Source organism: Triticum aestivum, chromosome 4D (assembly GCF_018294505.1).
Source record: "Triticum aestivum cultivar Chinese Spring chromosome 4D, IWGSC CS RefSeq v2.1, whole genome shotgun sequence".
Lineage (NCBI taxonomy): Eukaryota > Viridiplantae > Streptophyta > Magnoliopsida > Poales > Poaceae > Triticum > Triticum aestivum.
The window spans coordinates 29086465-29114453 of NC_057805.1; the positions used below are offsets into that span (position 1 = coordinate 29086465).

Sequence of the window (27989 nt, forward strand, 5' to 3'; positions counted from 1 at the left end):
TAATTTGCCTGATTAACATGCCCTGTTGCATGCACTGCCAGCCTCTGATCTCCCCGCAGGGCCCGGGATCTCTGAATAACACGGTATATAATATAGTGAGTAGATACCAACAAACATACCCACATATACACACATGAATGATTACACAGAAAGAAATATTGCATAGAAGGTCATGATTCACACGAACTACGTCTTTCATCCAAGATAGCCTGACTGTAATATTAGGACGATATGAAATATTAAGATGCCTGAAATAAAGCTTTCTCTATTCGTAATAATATTTCTCCCAGAAATATTACAGTCAGGCTATCTTGGAATAATTACATGACAAGGGGCATCAACACATCATTATACCAAAATAAAGGAGAAAAAAAGAAGATTAGGAAAAGTTTATGTTCGAGTAATTACTACCTGAAATATCATCATAGTAATTTCGGTTGTCCCTTGATGCTCAACTATTGCCATTCTACAATTGATGCATGACCAAAGATCCCTTGCCAACAGAACCGAGAGCAAACCTGAAAAATGACAAAAGCATTGGCAGTACTTCCAGCAACATAAATCACACTATTATTGCATACCCTGTTATAACTTTCAGACTGCTCTCCCATACGTGACTAATTCAGTCAATTAGATGGGAACTTAAGTAAATAAAAAACATGACCTAGCAGACTGTAGAACCTGAATTAATATTACGACAAAACTAAATGCAAAATGACTGGCTACTTAGCATGGAAGAATGCTTTCACCAGGCAGAGCTAGCTATAGCCAAGTTGCATTGGATACAAATGCTACATCATACTTCTTAATACAATGAACATTTGACAAGCAACTAAATTCTAACAACCAGTATGAATCAGTGACATGGTACAAATAACAAGTTGATCCATATATACGGACCTGAAATTGTACTGTTGTAGACGTAGGAGGTAGCGACATAAGCACAATCTGATTTGTGTTTCGTCCCTGAATTAGATGATTCACTCCAGCACTCGATTTTTTTCCTTGAACACGAAAAGAAGGAAAAAAGAGCATTAGAAACCAGCATATGTAGGCCTAAAAAGAGTATTAGAACAATTTTCCTAAAAAAATTGCAGGTTGCATTGGAAGAGAGACACGGTATATCCCACATTGCAATGAACAGTTGAACAAGATTCAGGAAAAGGCCAAGACAAAGCTGGAAGTAAATTTGATCCTAAGCAAGCATCCACATCTTGAAGCCATAATGGGGCGCCAGCATATAATGTAGGCCAATATGAAAAGAAGATTCATCCTGAAGCCATAATGGGGCACCAACATACAACAAGACACATGAAGTAAACCTAATTGTAAGAGCAAGCTTGCACAACCATCTGTCCAACAATCCCCTTCCTTAGAACCTACCTAGACCATATAACATGCCACAAGTGTGCACCTAATTTGGTACCACCCACCAACATTAACCTAAGGCTGAATAGTGGAGTCTGCAATGACACCAAACCTGAGATCTCTAAAATTATTTTATCCTTAATCTTGAACCAGATCCACTTAGTTTATCCAAAAAACAATTGGCAAGAGCCACACTAACCATCATAGCACAGACTCGAGATTCGTGCTTTACACTCTAGGATAGGAAAAAAGAAATACCAACCAAAGAACATAGGACAGAAATATATCCTTCCAAGGATGTAGCTAGATCCAAGCTCCTCCTGGACAGAAAGAAACAAAAGTTTGTCCCTTTCTTGACAGAGAAATAGAACCAGGAAGACAACAAAAAACTACTTTGGATGAATCGTGCTAGATCCAAGGCTAGGACTGAACCGACCTACTGCTACTACGCCTTGCAGCCATTCATCTACGTTCAATACAAGTAACATGCAGCCAAGCATGCATTAAACACTTTGACTGGAGGAAGTGCAAACTAACATAGGAAGTATATCAGAATATGAGAGCAGATGACAAATATTATCCCTTATGCTGATAGGATACAAAATCCAAAATAGGTAAACATATATTGTTTTCGCGATTTATGAAAATTAAAGCGCACACTGACCAAACAATTAACACCAGTGGCCATTGGCACATGAAACATAGAGCTGGAAGGCAATAAGCATTCAGGTATAACAATAAGAGAAGCACAAATGCCAAATAGATGTTTAGCGGATGTTCGAGCCCTGCTGCTTGGCACTTTGTGATAAATTGCAATCAAATTGGCTAGATAAGATAGATGTGCAGGGGTAGGAAGAGAGGGTGGAGCTCACCACGTTCAGGGGGAGTAGGAGGAGGGACGAGCCATGAGGGATCGTGCCTCGTCCACCTGCAGCAGTTGCTGCTCATCCAGATCGGAACCGACCTTGTCCACCAGAGGAGCAGGGACGCGTGCGTGCACCTGCGTGACCAAAAGCAGCAACATCGTGAGGGAAGGGGAGGGGATTAGGGTTGGAGCAGGGGGGAGGGTGGCATCCCGAGCAGGCCATTGCGTGGGCCCGGAGCAGGCAGAGCACAAGCACTCGGAGGCCAAGGTCGGACGACATCGCCGGCGAATCTGTGAGCACCTTGGCCGCCGCCTGCCCTGCTCCCTCTCCTTCTTCTCTTCCCTTCCCTTCCCTTCTGATGACGAGAGGGGGAGGCTGCGGGCGGCGTGGTGCGAGGGAGACGAGGAGAGAGGTCCACGCCAGCGAGGTCTGAGGGGCGTCGGCGGCGGCGAGGTCTGCGGGGCGTTGGTGGCGGCGAAGTGGGCAGGGCGGAGAGGTCTGGTGGAGGGAGAGATCGGGGAGAGGGCTGGGGCGAGCGGGGCTGGGATGCGGGAGGACGGGGCCATGGCCGCCGCCGTGCTCAGAGCTCGGCCCCGACCACCGCTGCGCTCACCAACGCACCCACACGCTTGGGCTCGAGCTCGGCCATGGCCGCCATCGCGCCCGGATCCAGAGCGCCCTTCCACCCCTCGGCGCGCGCTGCTCGCCGCCGGGCCTCACGGGAATGGTCGCCGCCCGGCCGTCTTCAAATCCGTCCACCGCGGCCCGACCAGCGGGCATGTGATTCGGGCGACGGGAGGGGAGGGGAGAAGGCGGAGCACGGGGGATGAAGGGTGGCGGCAGCGGCGAGTGCGGGGATGGTGGGGGCGACTGGGAGGACGAAGAGGCGAGGCAGACGCCCTCCCTCGTCTCATCCATTGACGGGCCAACCAGGGATCAACGCGTCATGGGCCAACATGTGAAAAGACGAAAACGCCCTTGGCAGGGCACCGTAATAACGGCGGTGGAACAAGATATTTTAGCTGGGAAGCAAACTATTCATTGCAACCGTGTTTTCAGTTCAATCCGGCGGCTGGGGGCGCCTGAGGGCTCGATCTGACGGTCCCAAACGCATCAAGCAAAACGATCCAACAGCTGAGAGTCGCTGAGCTCTGAGAAGCCTCATGTTCTCCCAACTAACTTATATCTGGATGCTGCAGATGATGGAAACTGAATGGTTCAGGTAAGATTGAAAATCAACTACGGGAGAACTAAAGAATCAAAACTCAAGTTTTTCAAAAAGATCAAATAAGAACTTCGCATGAGTTTCACAACTCGATTTTCTGCGAATCCCCGCATGTTAAAAAGAAGGTAGCTCGATTTTGGCCCAATCCTAAGACTAAAATTAGCATGTGTAAAACCTGGCATCATGCTTCTCTGCAGAACAAGCACCTGATGGCGCGAGATGTACAGAAGAACCATAAGAATAGACGTGCACAGCATGGCACCACAAGGTTGGACAGTAATAATCACACCATGTACAACATGACAGCCCTATTCCTACAAGAAAAATGGGTTTTCAAAATGTACCTAACCAAATGGCCTGTTATACTGGAGCCAGACAATAGACAAAACCCAGAGTTATATTACACCACAACACAGGGCATTTCTAGTACAGGGAGCAAAAGACCATCCCAGAGGCAGGCGCCACATCGTGATCGGTTTGAATCAGGATCGCGCTTAAACCTGAACGTTTGTTTCCATGGGTGGCCCGTGCTAGAACAGATTTCATCATCTTGATCTTCCATCAAAACTTTATGGTGCTTGCTTAGGTGCCAAGACAGATGATTAAGGCACTCAATATGGTGCAAACATGATGATCCAACAGCAGCAACCGTGTCATGACGATATTGGCTCGTAAGGAAAAGAAAGCCACGGGTGTTTCAATGCTTCCAAGGCGCTTGGGCGCTTTTTCGGATTCACCTCGAGAAGGTATGAAACAAACTCGATGAAACCCTGATCGGCCATGGGCAAGCGGTGCCGCAATGATGTCTTCTTTGGAATCAAGTATTCTAGCCTGCTACTCTCCTGAAGCACAACCAATTGCAACTTATTTTAGAAATGAAAATATTTCAAGGAGGAATCTGAATCAGGTGCGCGTGAGTGAAAAAGAAACATGGCAGAAGAGTTCAAACCTGATTTCTTTCATACAACATGTGATTCTTTGTGAAGTGTTTATAAGTATCACGCCCCTGTGCAAGCATGGCTTGTTCTATGGAACCAATGATGCCCATCACACGTGCAAGTAATGTCGCAGGAGAATCGTTTTGAAAAAGAACCTGAAGAGCATATATCAATAGAAAGATTAGCTAACATATTCTGCATGTGTAAGATGAAACACCAAATAAATATTTTACTGTTGACAACTAAACATATAACATAGAGACGGGCGAAAGAAAAATAAAATAGCTTCTGTTAATGAGGTATATAGTTTCTAATTGCCTCATTTCCATACTAGTACTGTTAGTGAACCTGAAACATAGATCTATGGTAAAGACATTAAAGAAATATGCGCTGAAAGAGAAGTTCTCCTTTTATGTGATTAAACTGTGGGTTTGCATTACAGGCTCTTTCTATTATATGTCGCTAAAAGATTGTTACAGAAACAAACAATGAAAGAATGACAATAAATATAACTGTTAAGAACGGTAATCATCAGCATGCGATAGTCACTTACATTCCCAGTGCAAAGTTCTGCTAGAATACATCCAAGTGACCATATATCTATCTTTTTGTCATAAGGTAGGCCCAGTATGACCTCAGGTGCACGGTAAGATCGCGATTGAACGTATGAGCATAGATGATCAGTCTCAAAACAGCTACTGCCAAGGTCAATGACCTTAATTTCACATCTACTATAGCTCTTTACCAATATATTCTCTGGCTTCAGATCACAATGAATAAGACCAAGTCCATGCAGAAACTGTAGCGACTCCAAACACTGAATGGCTATTGACTGCAAAACGGATCCATCAAAGAAATTGATCAATTACCAGCATGAAAAGTTGATTCATGTCCAATTGCTTAACGAGAACACTGAATCAGCATTAATAGGTGATAAAGCTAAATTATACCTGTAATCTTGGCATCGTAAAGTAAACCTCGCCTCCTGATTCTCTGTTAAACTTTTGAAATTCATACAAATTTGCCTTCAGAAGTTCACAAACTATCAACAAATGTTCCTGCAAACAAATACTTCAACTAAGTACTAGAGAACAGAGCTGACTTCGTCACAGGACGCCCTAATCTAAATTTGACAATGACTAAAGATAGAACCCAAACATTCTAATGAATCGACTTGACAAAGAATCTCAAAGAATTTTTATTTACAAAATAAACTAAACTCCTAGAGCTTCATAGTATGAACAAATAATCCTCCAATTGTGTTTGAAACAAGTGCAACACCAAACATAGCAAATTTCATTACAAGATGCAGTGGACTGAGGGGAAGGGATTAGATCATTTGGCCAAGATAACTGGAGAGGAAATGTTTATAAAGAAAAGGAGAAAAACTGACAAACAAATGAAATAATGTATCAACAAAATTAACATTAAAAGCATATAATCAAGATCTCGAATTTACCATAATGCACTGTTCATATATGCAGCTTCCATAAAAAAATGAAGGAAAATGCTTCAGTAAAATCAATGGGAACATATATCTCAACCCTAAACTTGAAAAAAGTATATGCTCCATGGGAACTAAATAAGACCAATAATGGGTCGGGAAAAGATTAAAAAAAACTCATACTTACCCGATAGTAGAAGTAATCATATAGGCGCAAAAGGTGGTACTTGTCAGCAGGGTCATGCTTGTTCACATATTTCAGAAGCTTGATCTCATCAAGGCTCTGGTCGAAAAAATCTTTGTTGTTCTTAATGATTTTAACACACACGTCCATTCCTGTGTGTAAATCATGTGCCTGGATAGCTTTGCTGAACGCTGCTGATCCCAAATACTCCGTGACATGGTAACGACCAGCAATAACAGAATTGAGAACAACATGGAAATTTTTGTCTTCTTCGAAACCAGTTCTGTTTTAACGTTTACAGAAGATAAATGTCAGAGTAAACAAGCATCTTTACACAGAAACAAGTACACATTGTTCCATTCTAAATGTAAACACCAAGCACAAATAGAGAAGTAGGCCTGTCCATTTCCTTTTAAGCTTAACATAAATCAGGAATAAAAAAGAGCAATCAAGGAATCAAGGACTTAAAAAGGTACCTATTTTTCCTATGCACAATCTTCAGATTGAAAGTTTCAAATTCTTCCTCCTGGGCCTTTATCTGCCTGACTTGTTCTTGCAATGCTGCTGCTTCCTCGTCATCTAACGTGGTACCGGTCTCCTCTTCTTGTGCATCATCTAGTTTCTGATGACGAGCATTCATTGTTTCCTCCACTTCATCATAAGTATTGTTCAGAGCAGACGATGCGCTTGAGTTTCTTGATCTAACAACATCAGAAGTAATTTCATCTCGAGAGCTCCTTAGGGAAGAGACACTGTTCCTTTTCTTCCATGTGGCAAGTGTATCATCTGATACCGTGCCATTTTGACAGTCATCAGGATCATTGATTGAATAATCATCCTTCTTTGACCATGAAGACTTAACATCTGATTCGGTATTTTTTCCAGAATGTAGTGGCGGTGGAAAAGAAAATCCACCATCACCATAAGCTGCTCCTGGTGGCATATTGCCCTTTTGGATATCATAGTTTATTTGGTCCTGTTTGGCTCCATTCGCATTAACCTTTTTCTTTTCTGCTTCTTGCTGAGAGTGTCTCTTTCCACTAACACTCAGATTACTTTCGTTGAAGTATTCTATGTCCCCTTCACTGCTTCCTCCAATCAGACTTTCACGCACCTCACTTCCAATGTCAGCAGCATCACTACTTATACCAACACCAATTGACCTGACTGAACCGTGCTGATCATCCTCAACAAAAGGGTCATCAGGATGAGGTCGTGCAGAATCATTAAGGAATTTCCCATTTCCTAACATGCCTAGTTCACTATTCTGTGACACAAAACCCTGCCATACTGGTTCAGAATGCATCAAATTTAGTTCTTCTGAATCCAAAAGTTGACCATCATACTGGGCTATCATATCATTATCAGGAATCCCATGTCCTATTGGCCGCTCCGAAGTACCTATCGGTGCGATGTTTTTCCCATGAAAATACTGCTCACCAGATATGTAAGAATCTTCTTCAACAAATGATTGGTCATCGTCATCATCCTTTGTAGGACGATCATGTCGATCAGCACCACTTGTGTGACCAGTTGGCTTCTCATTGTCACTAGGATAGTCAATCTCATGTGCAAGAAACCAAGTTTCATCCTCAATTGGTTGTCGGGTGTAGCCAACATCGTCGTCATCGTCATACTCATCAGAGTCCCAATACTCATTTGGATACTCAAGCAAATCATCACCAAGTGTGTCAAAAACCATGTCAGGAGTATCCTCTGCAATGCCTTGGCTGACGGATAACCAACTACTGCCAACCATGCGTCTTCCACCTGAATGTGTTAACATGTAGGTCAAGTGTTAAATGCGAAAAGATTAGCCAAACTCAGATAAGTGAACATACAGTAGAGCACTATAGCAGCTCTGAAGCATGGGAAAACACTCCTATATAGTTTCAGTATTTTCTTCCTAGAGCAAGAAACATTTCACTGTTGCAAATTTGAATATCCATACTATCAAACATGAAATTTTCCTGGGTTCTCTTTTAGCTCGCATAAGATCTACAGGAAAATGTGAAATGAGCGGTACATATCCCTTTACAAGAGCATATGCTCTAAAAGACAAGTGCCCTTCAAATGCAAAGAAAAAGACGTACCATCGAAGATTCAATTTGCCTACTGATACTACCAAAGATCAAAGTTTCCAGAAAACTTGAGTTTTGAATTTTAAAAATCTCACATAAGATCAACAAGCAAATGGGAAATGGCCACTAAATATTCCTTTGGGAAAAAGAAGGAACAGAACACAATTATAAAAGTATGGCATATGAGAGTGCTGCCAAAATATATAAAAGATCATATGCTTTAAAGGCAAGTGTCCTTGAAATGTAAAAAGGTCTCTCATTTGGCTCATGTGATAATGCCGTCAAACTATGCATGATTACTGAAGGATCAGACAAAGATGCATGTAACTGTGTGTATGTAGTATGTAGCATAGCAAGGATACAAGCTAATATGTCTGTCTAGAAACTTCAACAAAAGCAGAGTTTTGTCAGAAAATGTGATTTTTATTTTGTCACGAAAAACTCTCCACACAAGAACTCTAACAAATAACCTGCTTCAGCTGATGTCCTTGTTCTCTATCAAAGGCATATACAGTACAAATCATGTTATCTCAAGCATGCTGTCCTACAGAACCAAGATGACAATCCTGGTGATTTGGTCTGGACAACTTCTAGGTCAAGGAGAGTTGTTATTCGCTCAATAGACAATTAGAAGGATAAACAAACAAGTTTGGCACAAACCGACATAAAATAAAGCTGCAGAGTTCACAAAAGGGGACAACGGCAATGACTCTAGAACAATTAATTCCCAAGAAGCGAAGTGGACAATTGTTACAAGTTCATTAGAACTGTAAACAAAACCATTCAAGTAGTAAGAGACTTCACAATTTCTATTGTCATATGCTCATGTTCAACACAAAGAAAAATGGAATAAATATCTCGAACTAGTGCCTGTATAGTCATCTTCCTAATTGTGATGCTGTAATGTGCACAATTTTTCTACAAATCTTTGTAATGTTCAGTTGTTCACACAAAGAAGGGCCAAATGTACTGAATTATCTAAAAGTTGCAGTTTCCTGTGGTGGGTATGAGCTACACAGTCGCAGTTCTGTAGATAAAAATATAGTAGGTTTTGTAAATATGTACACAGAGCAATCTGCTGTGCGGCTCAAGAGTAAGGTAGAATCAACTTGCAGCTACTGTTGTAACTAAAAGATGATCATGTTGCCATGTCACTATCAAATTGTAAACAACATACCTGATGATGTAATGTCCTGCCCAATGGGAACATTAAGATAAGACCCAATCATAAAGACATGGTCAGTACTAGGGTCGTTGGATCCAGATCCATGATGATCGATCTTCTCCTCCCAGTTCATATTAACAAGCTTATCCTCGGACTTGAGCCGCACAGGAGGCAACTTCGGAAACTCTTCGCGTTGGCTATTTCCCATAAGCTGCAGGTCGAAGCAACGGTCAGCAACGTGATCCACATTACTCTGGGACTTCCCCGAGTAATACTGCCTGTTCCCCTCATCAGGTTGCCTCTTTGCTGCTTTTCCCGAACCATCGGCATTGACGCTCTTCTTCGTATCTTTCCTCTCATTTCCATCCTGGTGAGTACTATGATAACTAGACGACGGGATTTCTGTAGGAAACGGAAGCACCGTCTTGACTGCATAGCCATTCAAGGGCTCCTCCTTTTCTGGGACCAGATTCTTGTCACTCGAATGGCCTGGTTCACTGACTTCACTTCTCCCTGCGGTGTCAACTTTGCCCTTCCCTCTTCCAAACGAGACCTTCTGCTCCAGCACCGGAACAGGCTGCTCGGTTCCAACACCCCGGTCCCTCTTCTCAGTTAACGATGTGCGGCGATGCCTTGGCACTTCCTCAGACACCAGAAGCTCGGCCAGCTGCTCCACGGTGCTGTTGGCAATGCTGAAGTTCCACGGGTACAGATCCCCTGTGTTGGTGTTCTCCAGAGGCAGGCCAATCCCGAGCCCCTTCTTCCCATCAGATCCATTTGCCAGGCCTCCGACGTCAATCTCCTTGACAATGAACTCCCTGGACGAGTCGGCGCTTCTCACGGAAGAAGCGGCGCCTCTCGGCCCCGCGGCGGAGCCCGCCTCAGAGCCTTCCCGCTCGTCCTCCTCCTTGGGCGAGGGCGAGGGCGCACGCCTATGCGTCTGCCCGTTGGTGGTGGCGCTGAGCTCCCCGCGGAGGGCGGCCTCGGCCTTGGCGAACCGGTTCTTCTTGAGGAACTCCAGCACCAGATCGATGTTCTCCGCCATGGTTCCCTCCAATATCAGCAGCGAGACCTGGCGGAATGCTTGGCGGGAGGCGCCGTCAAGCTAAAAGGCCGCGCTTTGCAGAGCCCGGACCCGGCCGAATCGAAGCTTCGAGCCCCCGGGGACTTGCGGGGCCACAGAATGCGCCGCCCCGCCGCCGAAAGCCTCGCGAATCGAGCCCCGGAGCTCCCCGGAGCCGCGCTTCCGCGGCAGCAAGAAGAAGAGCGAGAGCCAATCCCTAGGGCGAAGCGGAACCGCGGGCGCCGCTCCGCAGAGCGAGCGAGTGAGTGAGGAAGCACGAATCCGCGGGAGCCCGGCGGCGCTCGAGTCGCGGGAGGAAAACCCTAGCCGTCCCCTGGACCCCAGCCTCAACCCCGTCCGGGTCGGGCGCGAGCGGGGAGGAGTGGCCGGGCAGGGCGGGGCGGAGGAGGAAGGGAGGGAGGGGCCAGGGAGCGGGAGGCGGGGCCGGGCGGTCAGCGCGGGGCGGCGCGGGGCAGATCGAGGGCGGGGCGGCGGGGCGGCGGCGCGGGGGGCATTGGGGATCAGGGGGCGGCCGGCGTGGCTGGGGACAGCATATTCGCAGTGGTGGTGGTGTGGCGAGAAGCGAAAAGAAAGAAATGGTTTTTTTCCTCGGCCCGTTCCGGCTGCGGTGTGTGGTTTGCGGCCCGGGGTGGGGATCGAAATCGAATCGATGGGGAACGGGGAATCGAGGAGGGATTTGTGGGGAGATGATGATAATAAATCCTTTTCCTTTTCTCTTGGGCGATTGGGCGGCCGTTCAAAATCGGTCCCTCCTGCGTTCCGTGTGGCGGCTGTGACCGTTCGGCGCTTTCATTGGTCTCGCGGGGATGGATTGATGGATTGCCCTAAGCAAAAGGTATCCCAGGTATCTCGCTGTAAAGTGCATCTTGATACTCTGGACTCTGGACTAGTAGTATAGAGGTTACGAAATGTGCGGCTTTTTATTTCCGGCTATGTGTAAAGTGAAGAAGAATGTGCGCCTTCATTGAGATCCCATGCAACGTTCTCTATGTGAAACACATGAAAAGGGCTGCGTAGAAATACAAGCCCTTCCATGAATGGGACTTTTGTCCGCGTCTATATAATTTGCATCTGATGCATTGTGACTCCGCGTAAAAGTTCCATGGGGAAAATAGACCGTGGGAAAGTGAAAATGGGAGCTCTTTTGGGCAGAAAATATCGTGAATGCCCGGGTTTTTCTTTTTTTGCATCAGAGGGATTTGTGTCTACTATGTTAGGATTTCACATAAAGCTCTATGGAGAGAAAATTAAATCCTCCTCGGAAAAAAAAAAGTCGAGACACCAAAAAAGAGAAATTAAAACCCTTTCGCAATACGTAGAAAGTATCGTGGACGGCGGATTCCATGGCTTGGCTAGGCAAGTCATGTTCGGTGGGGTTGAGTGGCGTCACCACGCTATTTGTTTCTATCCAGACTCCATGCGATACTTGTGAAGCCACCTCCACTGTCGCACCCTCTCCCTTCTGTCGACGGACATTCTAGCATGTGTGTAGGGGGTGATGACCGCACGCTTTGCTCTGTGAATGAGCATCCCTTTTTTGTCGCACCCTCTCCGTTTTGTCGACGGACATTCTAGTATGCGTGTAAGGGGTGGTGACTGCATGCTTTGCTTTGTGAAATGAGCATCCCTCTTTTGTCGCACCCTCTTCCTTTTGTCGATGTAGATCTAGCCTATGAGAAAGTTGTGAAACATGGTGACAAAGCATCATGATACTATAAGTGGTGCCTTCTGTCGGGTCACGATAGGTGTGATGAAGTTGTTAGTGTCGAGGGGCGGGAGGGATGATGACCGCACGCTTAGCTTCGTGAATGATCATCGCTTTTTTGCGGCACCTTGTTTTTCCTGATGGGCATTTTCCTTAAGCCCTCATCATTTTCCTTTTTTTTTGGCGAGGACCTTAATGTTTTTCTTAAGCCCTTAAAGTTTTCCTTTTTTTGCGAGGACCTTAATGTTTTCCTTAAAAGAGAGAAAGAAACCGGTGGAGTGTGGTGTAGAAGAGAATAACATTAGGGAAATGATTCGAATCACCCGACTGATAATGACACATGCGTCTGTCGCCTCTGTGGCCGCCTGGTCTGATTTTAATCAGATGGCTCGGGAGCATCGTATTACCTATACTAGATTTTGCAACTGAGCCATGGTTGCAATCTCCCCCCACCGCAACATCTGTTGTGTTGCGGGATCTGGATTCCATTGTGAGCAGTCGCCTCACATGCTCCCGAGCTCCCCATCAAGTTGACGCCTCCATACGCGGCCCTGGTTGCCGCCACCGTTGCTCGCCGCCAGCAGAACGCGGACGAGGCCGCCGGCGGCACGCTGATGAGGTCGCCTGCAGGCACGAGGAGTCACCTCTCATGCTCCTCCCGAGCTCCCCGTCAAGCTGACGCCTCCATGCGCTACCCCGACCGCAGCAACCGTTGCTCGATGCCGGCAGAATGCGGACGAGGCTGCCGGCAGCACGCTAGTGAAGTCGTCTGCAAGCACGAGGAGTCACCTCTCATGCTCCTCCCTAGCTTCCCATCAAGCTGACGCTTGCCTGCGCTTCTCCAACCGGCGCCAACGGCAAGCACGCTGATGAGGTCGCCGACAAGCACGTCGACATGCATGCTGCGTTCTACATAGTGTGTTGAGAGAGAGAGAGAGAGAGAGAAAGAGATAGAGAGAGATGGAGATGAGAGAGGAGGAGGGAGAGGAAGAGGAAGGTGCAGCGGCGTGCTTCTCCGGCAGTTTTTTTTGGAAAGGAGGGAAGCCCCGACCTCTACATCAATCGATGCATGCAGCCATATTATTAAAAAATCGCCGGCAGACGTGGCAACATTTTTCAACACGTCGTTTGTTGCAAAAGGTTTTCTACAGCACGAGCTTTGTTGCAAAGTTTACGGTAGAAAACGCCGGTGTCTTTCTGCACCAAGGGTCCTATGTGTAGCCTCGAAAAAAAGGTTTTGCAACAAGGGTCTGTGTGCTGTTGCAATGATGAAAATCAAGATGAGCAGATGCAACGACTCATGAAGCGGACGATGTTTTAAAAAGAAAACACCGGCCGACGCGTAGTAACCCCAAAATTATGTGAAGACTCTCTTTCTTTTTGTGGTCCTAGATATATATTTAAAATAGGTGTGTTCATATTTAAAAAAAGGCTGTCCGGACGTCCTACCTGTTGTTCGTTGAGCGATGCGTCTAGTCAAAGCATCGTGTTGGACAGTCCTGCATATCGTTAGGGACAACGGTAACGGTTGAACTGTCCCATTTCTTCTGCAAAGTGATGGCAGGAGAGACTACATATTTTCTGCTGCCCACTGTTACGTAGCACTTGTTCTTCCTGGCTGGACTAGGTGTACCGGCCACAATCAAATCAAATATAAAATCAATGCAGGATAGATGAGATGAGACCAAAGCCGGGGCATCGTCCTGCGCCACAAATCGGTACGCGCTTACCGGACTTTAACGGCAACACGAGAAATAAAAGCCAGATAGCAAAGTAGTAGTAGTACTCTCTGATCGTACTCTAAAAAATTCTTAACTCCTCGTGTTGACATTTTTTGGGACTTATTAAACATCAGCTAACTTAACCCTCAAACTCAGAACTCCTCAGAGATTTAAGAAGTTGAGCCTCGAAATATTTTCTTTCTTTCTTTCTTCTTCTTCTTCTTCTTCTGCTCAAATTTGATCAGGAAACATTCATTCTCCACAAATCTCCTACGTACTTCTCCCATTCGAAAAAATGGCACAATCATCCACGCACCGCCCGATTGACCTCCCCACAATTATAAATTCCCACCTGTGCCCTTGACATCCCAAACCTTAGCTCTTTCCCGCGGTCTCCTATTTTTCCAAATCGTGTCGGAAGAGGGTCCGGGATATTCACGCCGATCAATCTACCAAGGCCGCGCCCCTGACATCACCATGTTGAGGCTGCTTCCGACCCACCGGTTCGCCTACTCATGCCAGCACCTCCACCCGCCATCGTGTCGGTCAATTCTCCAAGCTCTAACGATGTTAACGACGTGGAGGAGGCCGCTAGAGCTGAATCGCTAGAAGAAGAGGGGGAGCAGCCCCACGCCTGCGTGATGGTGCATGACCGCAACGTCCTGGTGCCCCTCCAAACGTGCACTGGGGGGGGGGGGTTGGAGCACGTCGATGCTGCGGTCCTCGTGGTCCTCCTAGCAAACCCTGCGGGTGGTGGTGGAGCAGCGGCGTCGAGCGTCGGGCATCTTTTTCATCCCGAGTGTCACTAAGCGTCGGGCATCCTGAGTGTCGCCGAGGGTGGGGCATCTCGAGTGTCACCAAGTGTTGGGCATCCTGTGCATTACAAGTGTCGCCGAGCGCCGGGAATTCTGTGCATCTCGAGTGTCGCCGAGCGTCGTGCATCTGGTTTCCGCGAACCTTGTGACACCGCCGCCGTAGAACCGGTGCCGAAGATACCCGGGGGCACCCACGACGGCAGAGGCATCGGGCTCTGGAACAACGCCGGTCATCTACAACCTCTTCGACAAGGAGGAGTAGCTCGTTTAGCGTGTTGTTAGCTCTAATTAGGTTGTTTTCATCAATAATTAATGTTCTAGCTAGCTTAATTTTAGAAGTATGATATTTAATTATGAACCATTATGTATAATTATGCACTATGTGGTCTAATGAATTTTCCGAGTTTGAAATGATTTTGTGCACAATTTTGATTTTGAGGAGTTAAGTTTGGTGGTTCTGTTAGCTCCACATTTTTTATCTCCTGATTATTTGAGGAATTAATGTTAATTTTGTTTTTCTGTTAGCACCACACTTTTCTTAACTAATTATTTGAGAGTTATTAAGGCTTAAAACTATAGCAGAGTCGTCTTTCCTCTTCCTCAAGAAAAGTCTCCTTCCCCCTTCCATCAGCGCCGCTGCCGATCCGCCCCACCTCCGATGGCCTTTCGGCCCTGGTGGTGTGGAGGATCTTAGCACCCGCCGGCGGGAGGGACCCCATTCTCGTTTTTGTTAGGTTGGGGCTATGTGGCGGTGACGATGTCCCTCGGTAGGAATAATGTCTCCCACGTCCTATCCTCGTCCCGATGGTGCGAGAGGATGTGTCTCCATCGGATCTCGTGGGATTCGGTCGGTGCTGGTCTTCAGTGGATCTATTTGGACCATTTTTTTCGTCTTTGTTCGTGTGGTTACAGGTCTGATCTTTCTGATATACAAATCTCTTCATCGGCGATGGTTGTAGCTCTGATGCGCTGGCCCTTTGGGGCCTTGGCACGACGACTTTCCGACTGTCTACTACGACAATGTTTGCCCGACTCCAGTGAGAGAGGGGCAATGACGACGACGCGCCATCGGCTCGCTCCAGTGCTTGTAGTCGACTCTAAACCCGGGCAAACGTCGGGCCGGGCCGGGCTTATAAAGGCCCGACCTTCATTTTTCAAGCCCGAGCCGGGCCCGAAGCCCGAAATACTCCTTGTTTTTCAAGCCCGAAGCCCAAAAGCCCGCCCCGAATGCTGTTTTTTAATATGCGCACGTGCAAGCCCGGCCCGAAAGATAGAAAAAGGAAAGCCCGAGCCCGGCCCAAACTATCTTTCAGGCTGCAAAATAAAGCCCGAGCCCGCCCCGAATGTCAAGCCCGGCCCGGGTCGTCGGGCCGGGCTGTCCATGCCCGGGTTTAGTCGACTCTTGGTGGTTCATAGACCCGATTGTAATTTTTATTACCTCTGGTGTTCTTTGTACTGCCATAATTGATGAATAGATTAAAAATTTCTTTCATAGAAAAGGATTTAAAATGAAATTTTAAAACGGATCTTTTAAGGTTTATTTAAGTGCCACCGCCAAAACTAATATGGGAACAGAGGTACCCAAAAGAAAAAGGGAAAAGAGGCAAATGTTGCAGACCAGAACTTTGACCCAACTTTCCTCGATAGAGAAGGCACAGACCATTCTGCCCTTTCTGTTCCCGCACGCCCACCCCCATCCCGGCCGCCGCCGGCGCTCTCGTCGGCCCTAGGCGTCTGCAACCGCCGCCGCGTGGGGAGCTCACGCCCAGGCTCTAATCGGTGACTCCCCTTTGCTTCAAACGTCACCCTTCTTCTTCCCTTTGTATTAGGCCTCCGAATCATCATCGTATATCTGTACAGACTCTACTGATGTGCTCGACCAGTTCTCGCGCCCATGCTGATTCATCCACGGCACCGCTACAGCCATAATTTTCTACAGCTCGCAGTGTCTCGTCGCCTCTCCTGCCCGAAGATTTTCTCTAGTAGAGTACGTACTACTACGCAACCGAGCTCATTTTTTTTAGCAGATTCTTGTACAGACATTTTACAACCGAGGTCAGGATGCACCCAACCAACACTAACACGCACACCGGGATCACGCCGGCAAACAGCAAAGCCATAAAAGACCAATGCTATAGTAACACAGCACAAGTAGATAACCATACTTGAATAATCTCATAACCAAGTTTATAAAAGTACATAGCACAGCCATAATAAAAAACTGATAATGAGGCATCAAACTTGAACCTTACACATACATAGTAGGACGGACGAAAAGAACATAGTACATGACCAAACCGTGCCACACAACCTTTCTTTATCCTGGAACTGATAAGCGATCCTACAAGCCAACCTTTGCTTCTTTCTTTCTGCATTCACTTAACACTCTACCACAGCCTGCTGCAACCGCGTCGCATCTTCCCCGCAAAGACGTCACCATCCCTCGCTCATGGTTCTTTCGAAAATGAAGCTGGAAAGGAAAACAAAATTCTTTTAGCAAAAGGGCCACACTCCCATCAGCTGTTCTGAAAACCAAAATTCTTTTAAAGACAAGGTCACACATGGAACAAGGTCTAGTGCAGAAACTGAATCAGCCATGTTTGTCACTCTTCTGAATTAAAATAAGGACTCTACGGAAAATAGTACGTGGGATCCAAAGAAAACTTCTTAATTTTCAGCGATAAAAGTTTCTGCCACCCGTTGGAATGAGCTTCTAGGTAAAAAAAAATGCTATCCATACTCCCTCATTCAGCGTCTTATCCGTAGCTAATGTGTTAGGGAAACAATGATCTTTTTTGTATCAATAATTAATTTGGAAGGCTGCAGATTTCAGCCGTGCGTTCCATAAGTAGTATTCTTTTGATGGAGTATGAATTAAGAAAGCAAGGAAAGATGCAAAGCCAGCAGTTGTGACAAAAGAAACACACTGAACTAGTGCACGTTAGAGTTGTTTCACATACCATCTGATGAGCATACGTTTTGCACTGGCTTCTTCATCAGTGCTCCATTGCCGTTGGACCACAAGCAAGTTCGGCGGTGAGGATGAAGATTGACATACCAGCTTCCCTTAGGTGACGAACATCGCCGTTCATGAGCCTCAACAGGTTTCTAGAGACCAGGAGGCCCAAGCCCTCCTCTGACTGCTGCATGTCGTCCTCCTCAAACATTTGCGCCATTAGCTCTGCCGGGACTCCTAACCCATGGTGCTTGATCCTGAAAACATACAGAGACCAAAATAACCATCACTAAGCATTTCCCAAAAGAAGACCTCAAAACTTCCTTTCCAGAAATTAGCAGGCATATTGCAGGACCGATGTACTACCTAAGGTCAAGGTCAATAAGGTGAAGATTCTCTCCGATGCTGTTCTTCGTCGCCTTGGCTGAGATCTCGATGGAACCTCCAACAGGAGAGAACTTCACAGAAATAGATAGGAAGTCAGAAAGGATCTGCTGGAGTCGAACACCATCTCCATAGATCAGTTTCTTCATAAATCTCTCTGGCAGGTTGCAAGAGACTCTGATGCCTTTTCCCTCGCAGGCTATCAGTACTTGGCTTACAGCAGCCACCACCACATCTTGCAACACAAATTCAGCCATCTCCAAATCCAAGCAACTAGATCTGTGACCACAAATGATAGAAAACAATTATGTTATTTTTAGAAGATGATAACAGTGAACTATTATGCACATAATACCTCTCAAATATAAAAGTAAGCTCGAGCAGTAAGTGAAACCATATATACTGGCTAAATTTTCCGGAAGCAGTACAAATATAATAACAACAATTAGTCCAACAAGTTGTGTAAATGTAACCATGTTTAATTGTTGTTCCATTTTAATCACATAAGTAGGCATATACTAGAAAGCAGGTCAAATTAGGACAACGAACAACGACATCAACATACGAGGTCCGCAAACTGACAAAAAACAGGGACAGCCATAAGTAAACATGAGAACGTAATAGAACAATTCAGAAGATTTGGCAAGAAGAATACTTTTCCATGATGCTATCTTGATCCAAGTCGGCAAGTATCTTGTTTAGCTGGTGGTGACAATTATCTGAGACATGGATCTGCCTCATCTGTTCTTCATTCAAATCTGTGTTCTTTAGTGCTTTTCTGGAGTAAAGCATGCCTGAGAGAGGGTTGTTGATTGCATGTCTCATGTAGGAGAAAGCTTTCAGCCTTTTTAGTGACGCCTGCTCGGAGGCTTGCTGCACCTGCAGTGCTTGTTGCAGCTCATGACTAGGAATATGAATAAAACAGAATACTCCAGTGATGAGACCATCCTCATTTTGCCTTCTGTTCACTGACAGAAGGCACTCAGTGTACTTCCCGCTTCGGTCGAAGAAGCCAAATGGAGCCTTTTCCGTTTCTTTGCCGGCTAACGCGCTGTTGATAACAGCACAAAGGCTTACAAATGCATCTTTGTTCTTCAAAAGGCAGGAAGCATTTCTACTGTCGAACACTTCACCGAGAAGCATCTTATCGAGCACTTCTTCTTTGTGCCACCCAGTCAGCTTGGTCATTGCAGCATTCCACTCACAACACCATCCAAATTCATCAGCACCAAATATAGGAGGAATAAGTGGGTTCGGGTTGTGAATGATCGCCTTGTAGTCTCCCTCAACCCGAGTAAACTTGTCCATCACCAACTTATGGACAGTCATATCTTGGGCTACAAAGCACACCCCAACAACATCATCATGAAGGTCCCGGCTGGCACAAGCATTCACAACCAAGATAACAGGGCCATCATCTCTCTTTGGGCCATGAGTCTTTACCTCAAATCGAACTTCTTTCTCTTCTTTGCCTGTTTGATCAGCGAAATATTTATTAGAGACCCATGAACGATCGATATTACTAAGTTATCAATCGCAAATTGTGTAAGCAGTTGACGCAATAACCAGTTAGCTAGGTTCAACACACAAATTATCAATAAATGAAGATAACACAAAGTTTCTGACTAAGGAGGAAGGCAAAGTAGGCGCGGAGGTAAATAGATAGAGAAAAGAAATACAATAAATTTACTCACCCTGCAAAGCTAGATATAGCATCCTCTGGACAACTGATACAGAAGATTCCTCCACAAGGGTAAGTATGTGCCTTCCTATGGCATCATCAACCCTTAGCCCAGTCAATTCTGCCGCTTTCTGGTTCCACCCGTTGACCAATCCATTGCCATCTACCGCCAAGATTGGAACAGTTGCTGTTTCCATTAGACGAACCATTTCACTGGTCACTGCCTGCAATTCAGCAAGCCCATCAAGCTTTAGATCACCAATCTGTTCATCTAAGCTAGCTTTTCCGGTTGGCTTGACGACACCATCCACTGTCCCTCGAAGTATAAGTTGCAATGAATGAATAGCATCCATCTCAGAATCAGTCCAAGCCAAGCTCTTCATCTTGACAACTTCAAGGAATGCCTTGAAAGACAACCTAGGGTGCATCCTTCTGCTGTCATCCTGGTCCGATGGATCATTCTTTGCACCTCCCCATCTGATTTCTTTAGCTGTATGTGACCTGAACCAAAAAAGAATATCATTGGAATTGATCTTAGCCACTGCCATCCCACAAACCATATCACCAAGAGCAGAGGCTCCTGGGTAGCCAGCATCATGGAGGCTCTCAGTACTCAGGCCAGTGGAGTCCATGTGAACTTCCGACAACCACAAGGCAAGATCGCGTATCTGTGACTCGGTTGGAGCATTACCCAGACGCCACACTTTGCCCCCATACAAAAGAGCAGCACCATCACATTTGATTAGGTCCATGATATTGGGTGCCCCTGATACGATAGTCAGGGGAGAGGCTTCCTTGAACAGCATGTCAGAGAGAATTGTTTGCATCCTCAGGATGCTTTTTTCGCGTAACTGTTTCTGTACTTCAAACTCCTTGTTGACATGGACAGCAAACACCTGTGCTAAGAACTCACAAGCATAGCGCAGCGGAAAAGGGACATATCTGGGGCTCTCATGGTGGCAAACAACAAGGCCCCACAGTATCTTCTTCTTCTGCTGCTGTGCTGGTTGTTCAGATCCGACCTCATCATCCTCTTCATTCTCATTAACCACAACAGCCATGACAAGGGACGCAATCGAGTTCATGTTCTCCATATACTGAAGGTGACAGCTGTGTGCCGCCCTGAGTGCTGAACCACACAAGCTAATATCAAAGGGGAGTGCCTCATCTTCGATGACCTTTATGGATCTTGCGCGGACATCACAAATCATCCGCACTTTGTTCTTCATGAAAAGAAACCTGGCTGCTTGAGGGATATCAGTGGCCGGATAGTGCAGGCCCAGATAAGGCTCAAGGCCAGGCTTTGTGATCTCGGCAAAGACCTCGCCATGATTATCTTCATGGAACTTGTAAGCCATAACCCTATCATACCCTGTAAGTTCAAAGACCTCCTTGACCACAGTATTGCATAGCAGCTCCATGCTTCCACCTGGCAGTGCCTGGATCTTGGAGATTGCCTTGGCAGCAAGCTTGTAAGACTGCAAGGCCCCAGCAGCAGTGGCAGGAAATTCTGTGGGGTTCACAGGCTCAAAGTCTACCACCAAACAACCGGTTGCTCGGTGAACAATGGCATAGAAAGGCTTGCCTGAGGACTTGCACTGAACCAGGATAGGGTTCAGCAAAGAAACATCAGCAAACCCTAGCGCCTTGTGCAGAGCCGTGGCACCTTGGTCAGTGAACAGAGACCGTACATTGGTGCCGATGTCGAGCCTCGGGGGATCGTCGACACTGGGCACTGCATGGCTGACAGTTGTAAGCATTTCTGGCGCGTTCTCACTGAATGCAATGACATTGAAGCTCTTCTCATCAAGGGCCAACAAGCAACCAAACGACTGGATCATCTTCCCTCTCTGAATGTGCTGCAAGTAGGCTATGACCTTCTCCGACCGCCCTTCCTGCAGCACGGTTGGAGTGTCCCGCTGGGCTTCGACCAGCTTGGAGTAGTCGAAGGAGTCACTAGATTCTTCAAACTCAGCATTGAGTTGAGCATCAAGGGTTGTTTGTGCCAACACCCTTTCCTGGGTGCTCTGGCGGTTCCTGCTGGAAGAACTGGAGGCAGGCATTGAGGAAGACATCTCCTGCCTCGAGTACTCGAACCGCTCTCAGCAGCGGTATCTGCTGCGTGCCACTCCTGCTGGACATAAATAAATGAGAAGCGGCAAACACTAATTAGTAGTAAAATATAAAAGTATGGTAAACCATTAACAGCTTGCAAAAAAAAAAAACAGAGACGATCGTAATGGCTAAATATATTTGTTTAGTATGATGAAGTGCTACTAAATATGTGTTTCTCCTGTTTTCAGAAGCGTGAACAAATTCGACAGGCATTTTTTTTAATCGAACACGCACCTAAGTGTGCGTCTTTGTATATTAGAAGAACAGAAAGAAAATACAGAGAAGCAAAAGAACTGTACAGGCGTCCTACTGTAAAGACATAAATAAATGAGAAGCGGCAAACACTAATTAGTAGTAAAACATAAAAGTACGGTAAACCATTAACAGCTTGCAAAAAAACGCAGGGACGATCATAATGGCTAAATATATTTGCTTAGTGCTACTAAAGATGTGTTTCTTTTCCTGGTTTCAGAAGCGTGAACAAATTTGACAGACACTAGAAGAATAAAGATCCATAAAGTACCACATCTCCTGCAAACCCAAAAAGGTACTAGTAAAGAGACTTCCCATGCTAACCATAGGGAAGGAGCTCACTAGTTTGTATCTGCAACGGTGTAACTTATCCTATTCATCACTTGAAGATTTTCAAAGCGATCAGTCGGATGTGATTTAGCTGGGTCAGGATCACTCTTCTCAACATTACTGTAACCAGATGATCCTTTTTCCAAACAAATTGTATGGCTTAATAAAAAGTAGAACAGTTGGTAATTTCTTATATAGGAGAGTCAATTATCTCATCTGGAGAAAAAGAATGTGGCCACAATATTGGGAAGGTTAGTTCTGGCCTTTCTGTTGTGTACTTGTATTATTTCTCTTGATGCAGAGGAGGCCGGGGTTATCCCCTTTTTCGAAAGATAAAACTTGTATTATTTCTCTTTTCCTTTTTTTTGCGAAGAGTGTACTTGTATTATTTCAACAATACAGTATACCCCCATGCCAAAATTCAGAAGGAAAAAACACTAGCAAGGCACGGCCAACACTTGTTGGCACTTCCAGTAAATATGCCTTCCCTGGTGATGCTTCCGTTTCACATATACTCACTCTTTTACGGACTGTAGAGGTGTGGATTTTGAGTTTTCACATACCAAAATCTCCTGCTTTTCTAGCTGTGCAAGACTGAAAGCTTAAAAAGTTCAGAAAGGCAACTAAACCTAAAAGACTCAGCGCAACCAAAAAAAAAAAACCCTACAAGACAACAGGAAGAACCTGCACAACAAAAAATCAGCAACGGCACCACCATCGAGATATGTATCACCGCAAACAACCAAGCAAAGCAGATTACAAGGGTCTCTGTCTCAGGAAAGCGCCCCCGGGGATCGACGAATCGCTCGGCGATTCTGTCATTCCGGTGACATTGACATGGCACATGGATGGACGGAAATCAAGAACGACCCGGCGCTCGGAAAGCCTATAAGTGGAAGGAACAACAGCACCAGAACGCCTCCCTCGGTCCCAAATCAACTGAGCAGAGAGATGCTCTGCTTTCACTGGTCAACTAGAAAGGGGATTCTGCATCGCCACAGTTGCATACCACCACTACTACTACTCCTACAGAAGAGGAAAGTCACTCTCTCGACCTTTTCCCAGCGCCACAAATTCATGGAGTAGCATGATGCTGAGCCCTGATCACCGGACACAGAGCAGGAACGTCGCCCTCTCTAACCTCCCAGGATCGAATTAGCTTCTGGTATCACTATCACGCATCCAAAGTCAAGCTGGGAAGGAAGCATTCAATCCAAGCTCCAAGCTCCAAGCAAGCATACATACATACACGCAGGTGGAACAAGGGAGGGGGGAGCTGGGAAGGAAGGAGAGGAGAGGGTACCTGCTACCCGGCGGCGAGCCACTGGAGAGGTGAGGTGACGGGGCCGTGGTGGAGGGGAGGAGTGGAGTAGCGGAGTGAGTGAGGCCCGTGGGTGGTGGACGCGAAGCAAATAAATACTGGCAGTGGCGGCGTGGCGCGCCGACCCTTGCTCCGCGCCGCGCCCATGACCGGCGCGGATGGGAGAGCGATGGGAGCTGTCGACGCTTAATTGGCCGCAGCCTTTCCATGTCGACTTGATTAACCTAATAACTTCACCTGCTTCCCATCGGGGGTTAACCCGTTGTGGAACTGCAGACGATACGCGATATCCGTTGCCCTTTCCTCAACGAGCTAGCTGCTCGATCTGTGCTACTCTGACTTCTCTTCCTTTTTCAAACGTTTATGCTATTTGGTACTATTCCGTCTCATAATACAAGAGCGTTTTTTTATATTATGGGACGGAAGAAGGAGTGCCGAAGATTTTTCTTTAGCATTTCCGAGCTAGTTTCTCTTTTCAGCTAGATTTCTGCTTTCTATATTAATGCATCAACATATCCCTTGAGTGTATGAGATGACTTGAGACTTATTAGAGCATCTCCTGCCGCGTCCCCAACAGGCCCCCCAGATCATTTATTAAGGCTGGCGCTGAAAAAAATTGCACCCAGAAGCCTAATTTTCGCCAGTTAGGCTCGAAATTGGTGCCGGCGGACTCAGGCCGAACCTGGCGCGCTGTGGGGCGCTGGGGGAATCATTTTTGGCGCGAAAGAACGGCGGGCCCGCCGAGTCAGCGACCCCCGCGCATCGTCATCCTCATCGCCTCGGTTTTCCGCGGGGAATCAATGCCAAGACTGCCGCCAGTCAGCCTTTCATTGATTCCTCACGGGCGGCGCAGTGCGGCGACGCTCCCCCTCCCGCCACGTGTACACACGGGCGGCGCAAAGCGTCAAGGCCGAGCCCGTGGAGATGCCGCTCGGTCGGCGCAGCCGCGGCATCGCCCTCGTCATCAACGAGGGCGGCCATGCCTCGTCGGCTCCTACCTCCCGCCTCATCAAGCCGAAGACGGAGCAGGGGCTCGTCCCCGTGAAGAGCGAGCACGATGACATGCCCGCACTCGACGACGGGGCCGCCTTGAAGTGGGCGCGGGAGGACTGGGCCCGACTGGAGATGGAGCTCCAGCGCCGCGCCCTAGAGGAGATCGCCGCTCGACGTCATGGCCGCGACGAGGGAGGCGTCATCGTCCTTGAAGACAGCAACGACGAGGCACCGCCGCTGGCCAAACCAGTCCACCAGGGCGACCCCGGGCAGGGGTCTAGCAGGGATGGCCGCGGTGTGAAGAAGGAGAAGGAGGAGGACGACGGCGGCGACTATGACACCTTCAGCAAGCTCTTCAGCCTGTAGGCGCGACAGTGGCCGTTTTTTCCTTTTAGTAGATTTTGTTTTCAATATGAAAAATACTGTGAAACGCCTAAATATCGCCGAATCTATGTCGTGTTTGCCGAATTTTGGTCTAGTATGTTTTTAAAAATATTTACAAAACGTCGACAGGGGCGACCTGGGGGCGACGGCTGGGAACCCGATCGCCCCCACGTCGAAATTATCGCCGGTTCACCCCCAGGGCGTCGCTATTTCCAGCCCCTGGGGGGCGAACGGCTGGAGATGCTCTTACAGATTTTTTAGTGCCTAGAGAGCAGAATCCTTGCATCTTTGTAAGCAGAATCCTTGCATCTTTGTAGGCCAAGCTCCTTGCTTTCTTGAATCTCATCATCGTGCTCCATTTATCTTTGTTTCAAGCCTATATTCGTGTAAGAGAGATCCCATGGGATCTTGAGAGAGTTTTATTGAAGATCTTTTGAGGGTGTGCGACTCCTAGGCGACAAGGAGTCACTTGAGAGTTGTCAAGTGTTGTGAAGGATTTACGACTTTGTACAAGGCTCAGTGGTCACCTTCTTCATGCAAGATCAAGCGTGAGGGAGGGCTTGACCTTCATGGTGGCAAGTCGTGGTAGGATAGGTAGATGTCGCTTGTATGGACTCTTTGTGGGTGACGCTACCGAGACCTTTTTTTTATTTAAAAGGAAGCTTTATTCATTTGAAATAACCAGTACATCGTTTGTGAGGATCATTACAATTTCATTTGGAGGTTCCTCAAACCAGTCGGAAGTCGAAGAAAATCTAGCTAATCTAGCAAGTTCATGAGCTACTTTATTTGCCTCTCTATTACAATGTTCGAATCTAGTCGTGACAAAATCACAGGCGTAGTGGTAACAATCCTCGAAGACTGCTGCTGCCGCCCCCGTTGATTGTCCTCCTTCTTGCATGGTCTCAACCACCTCCATGTTGTCTGAGTTGATGATTAGGCGGTTACACCCCGCCCTTTGCGCCATTGTTAGGCCAAAGTTGAGAGCTAAAACTTCAGCCATCAAAACATCCGCACAATAGTCAATCTTTCCATTTCCTCCTGCAATGAACCTACCTTTGTGGTCTCTTAAAACTGCCCCCATCGTACCCTTCAACATATCATGATCAAAAGAGGCGTCAACATTAAGTTTCACAAAACCCCTAGGAGGATAGTACCAACCCCCCTTTTTCATCGTCGCCTTTGGAGATGATGCATTTACAAAGTTGGATGTGAGAGCTATGATCCCCAATGCTATCTGATTTGCATTCTGAGTTAATTCCTTATGCACTAACTTTCGTCTTTCCCACCATAGGTACCAAGCTGAAATAGCTATCATTTCACGTACATTTTGATACCCCATAATACTCAAGTCTTGGTCTGGAAGAAGTAAAAGGTATTCCAATATTGCCTCCCAGGCAAGATCAACCTCACAAGCTTTATCAATTATCACATCCATCCCTAGTCTCTTCCAAACCTCCTTTGCTTTACTACAGAGGAAAAGCATGTGTTTCGTATCTTCTAAACCCCGAGAGCAAGTCGGGCAAGAGGGCGAGACCTTCATGTGTCTATTAGCGAGTGTTACCCGGCATGGGAGAGTGCCATGTAATGTACGCCATATAATTTTTTTTACCTTTGCTGGGCAGGCTAACTTCCATATCTGACACCAAATAGGATTTGGTATGCTTTGCCCCATCCCATTAGAATATTTGAGTCTACTCTCATACTGATAATTCCATTCCACCGAGTAAGCAGACCTTACCGAGAACATACCATTTTTTGTGTAACTCCAGGCAATGAAATCTGTCATATCATATTGCGAAAGTGGGATTGAAAGAATTCGTTGTGCGTCAATGAGCCACATAGTTTGTCTAATCAGTTCCTCATCCCAATTGTTGGAAGCAGGGTCAATCAGGTCACTCACTTTTGATAGCAAATGGCTCCCCCTGGGGGTCACAATCTTCCTAGTGACACAGTTTGGGATCCAGGCATCTTCCCAGATATTGATGTTATGTCCATTACCCACTCGCCAAATATAGCCACGATTCAGAGTAGTTATACCTGCCATAATGCTCTGCCAGGTGAAAGAAGCGCCACGCTTTGGCTTAGACTTCAGCAAATCGCCATCAGGGTAGTACTTGGCCCTCAGAATAGTGGCACACAAGGAATCAGGATTATCTATAAGACGCCATGCTTGTTTGGCGAGCAAAGCCAGGTTGAAACAGTGGATATCACGGAATCCCATTCCACCTTGGTTTTTTGGTACACACATTTTCCACCAGGCCATCCAGTGCATCCTCCTCTGGTTCTCCTCGTCACCCCACCAGAAATGCGCTATCGCGTCAATGATTCCTTTACAATTTTTTTTAGGAATTTTAAAGACCGACATTGCATAGGTAGGTATGGCTTGGATCACAGCCTTGAGTAGGATCTCCTTCCCCCCGGCAGACAGTAATTTTTCCTTCCAACCACTAATTTTCTTAACAATTCGTTCAATCAGAAATTTAAAGCAGTCTGATTTATCAGCACCCACGTTGGCTGGTAAACCCAGGTATTTATCATTCATTGCCTCCGTCATTATATTCAGCGTTGTACACATTTGTTCCCTGATCTCAACCGTTGTATTAGGACTAAAAAAATGCTGGATTTTTCCACACTTACCAGTTGTCCCGACGCCGCACAATATAAATCTAATGCTGATTTCAGGGCCGCCGCACTATGCTGATTGGCTTTCATCAAGATCAATGAATCATCCGCAAAGAGAAGATTTGTGACTGGCGGGGCGTCCCTACATACTTTAACTCCTGATATGTTTTCGTTTCCTCGGCATGTGTCAGCAATGCATTCAACCCCTCTGTGCATAGCAAGAAGAGGTATGGTGATAGCGGATCACCCTGCCTCAATCCTCTAGTAGGTTTGAAGCTCTCACTTTCCTCTGCATTGATCCTTACTATGTATTCGACAGTTGAGACACATTGCATAATCAAATTCACCCATT

The 27989-nt window shown here is 46.5% G+C and overlaps 2 protein-coding genes across 3 annotated transcripts; both read right to left on the reverse strand.

Moving 5' to 3' along the window:
- Positions 1 to 3681: 3681 nt before the first annotated feature.
- LOC123095920 (serine/threonine-protein kinase STE20) lies at positions 3682 to 10909 on the reverse strand. Its single transcript, XM_044517492.1, has 7 exons — positions 9284 to 10909; positions 6502 to 7795; positions 6029 to 6308; positions 5348 to 5455; positions 4951 to 5229; positions 4409 to 4552; positions 3682 to 4301 (listed from the first exon to the last, which is right to left on the reverse strand). Exons 1-7 carry the CDS (start codon positions 10314 to 10316, stop codon positions 4113 to 4115), a joined length of 3327 nt encoding a protein of 1108 aa, XP_044373427.1. The 5' UTR covers positions 10317 to 10909; the 3' UTR covers positions 3682 to 4112.
- A 5839-nt stretch (positions 10910 to 16748) lies between these two features.
- LOC100873142 (phytochrome A type 3) lies at positions 16749 to 23844 on the reverse strand. Of its 2 annotated transcripts, none has more exons than XM_044517490.1 (6): positions 23618 to 23844; positions 19631 to 21748; positions 18592 to 19408; positions 17919 to 18215; positions 17557 to 17809; positions 16749 to 17066 (listed from the first exon to the last, which is right to left on the reverse strand). In XM_044517490.1, exons 2-5 carry the CDS (start codon positions 21690 to 21692, stop codon positions 17593 to 17595), a joined length of 3393 nt encoding a protein of 1130 aa, XP_044373425.1. In that variant the 5' UTR covers positions 21693 to 21748; positions 23618 to 23844; the 3' UTR covers positions 16749 to 17066; positions 17557 to 17592. The 2 variants fall into 2 exon arrangements, with proteins under 2 accessions (XP_044373425.1, XP_044373426.1); XM_044517491.1 differs by having other exon boundaries at positions 19631 to 21751; positions 23618 to 23834.
- Between the last annotated feature and the right edge of the window lie 4145 nt (positions 23845 to 27989).

What these genes read in the sequence shown, in the direction of transcription:
- LOC100873142 (XM_044517490.1), bottom strand. Translation starts at nt 21,692, where the DNA reads ATGTCTTCCTCAATGCCTGCCTCCAGTTCTTCCAGCAGGAACCGCCAG. An exon ending in CAAGATAGCATCATGGAAAA is followed by an intron (nt 18,216 to 18,591) that starts GTATTCTTCTTG and finishes TTGTGGTCACAG; the next exon opens with ATCTAGTTGCTTGGATTTGG. An exon ending in CTTATTGACCTTGACCTTAG is followed by an intron (nt 17,810 to 17,918) that starts GTAGTACATCGG and finishes GTATGTTTTCAG; the next exon opens with GATCAAGCACCATGGGTTAG.
- LOC123095920 (XM_044517492.1), bottom strand. Translation starts at nt 10,316, where the DNA reads ATGGCGGAGAACATCGATCTGGTGCTGGAGTTCCTCAAGAAGAACCGG. An exon ending in GCAGGACATTACATCATCAG is followed by an intron (nt 7,796 to 9,283) that starts GTATGTTGTTTA and finishes TAACACATTCAG; the next exon opens with GTGGAAGACGCATGGTTGGC. An exon ending in TTACGATGCCAAGATTACAG is followed by an intron (nt 5,230 to 5,347) that starts GTATAATTTAGC and finishes TCCGTTTTGCAG; the next exon opens with TCAATAGCCATTCAGTGTTT.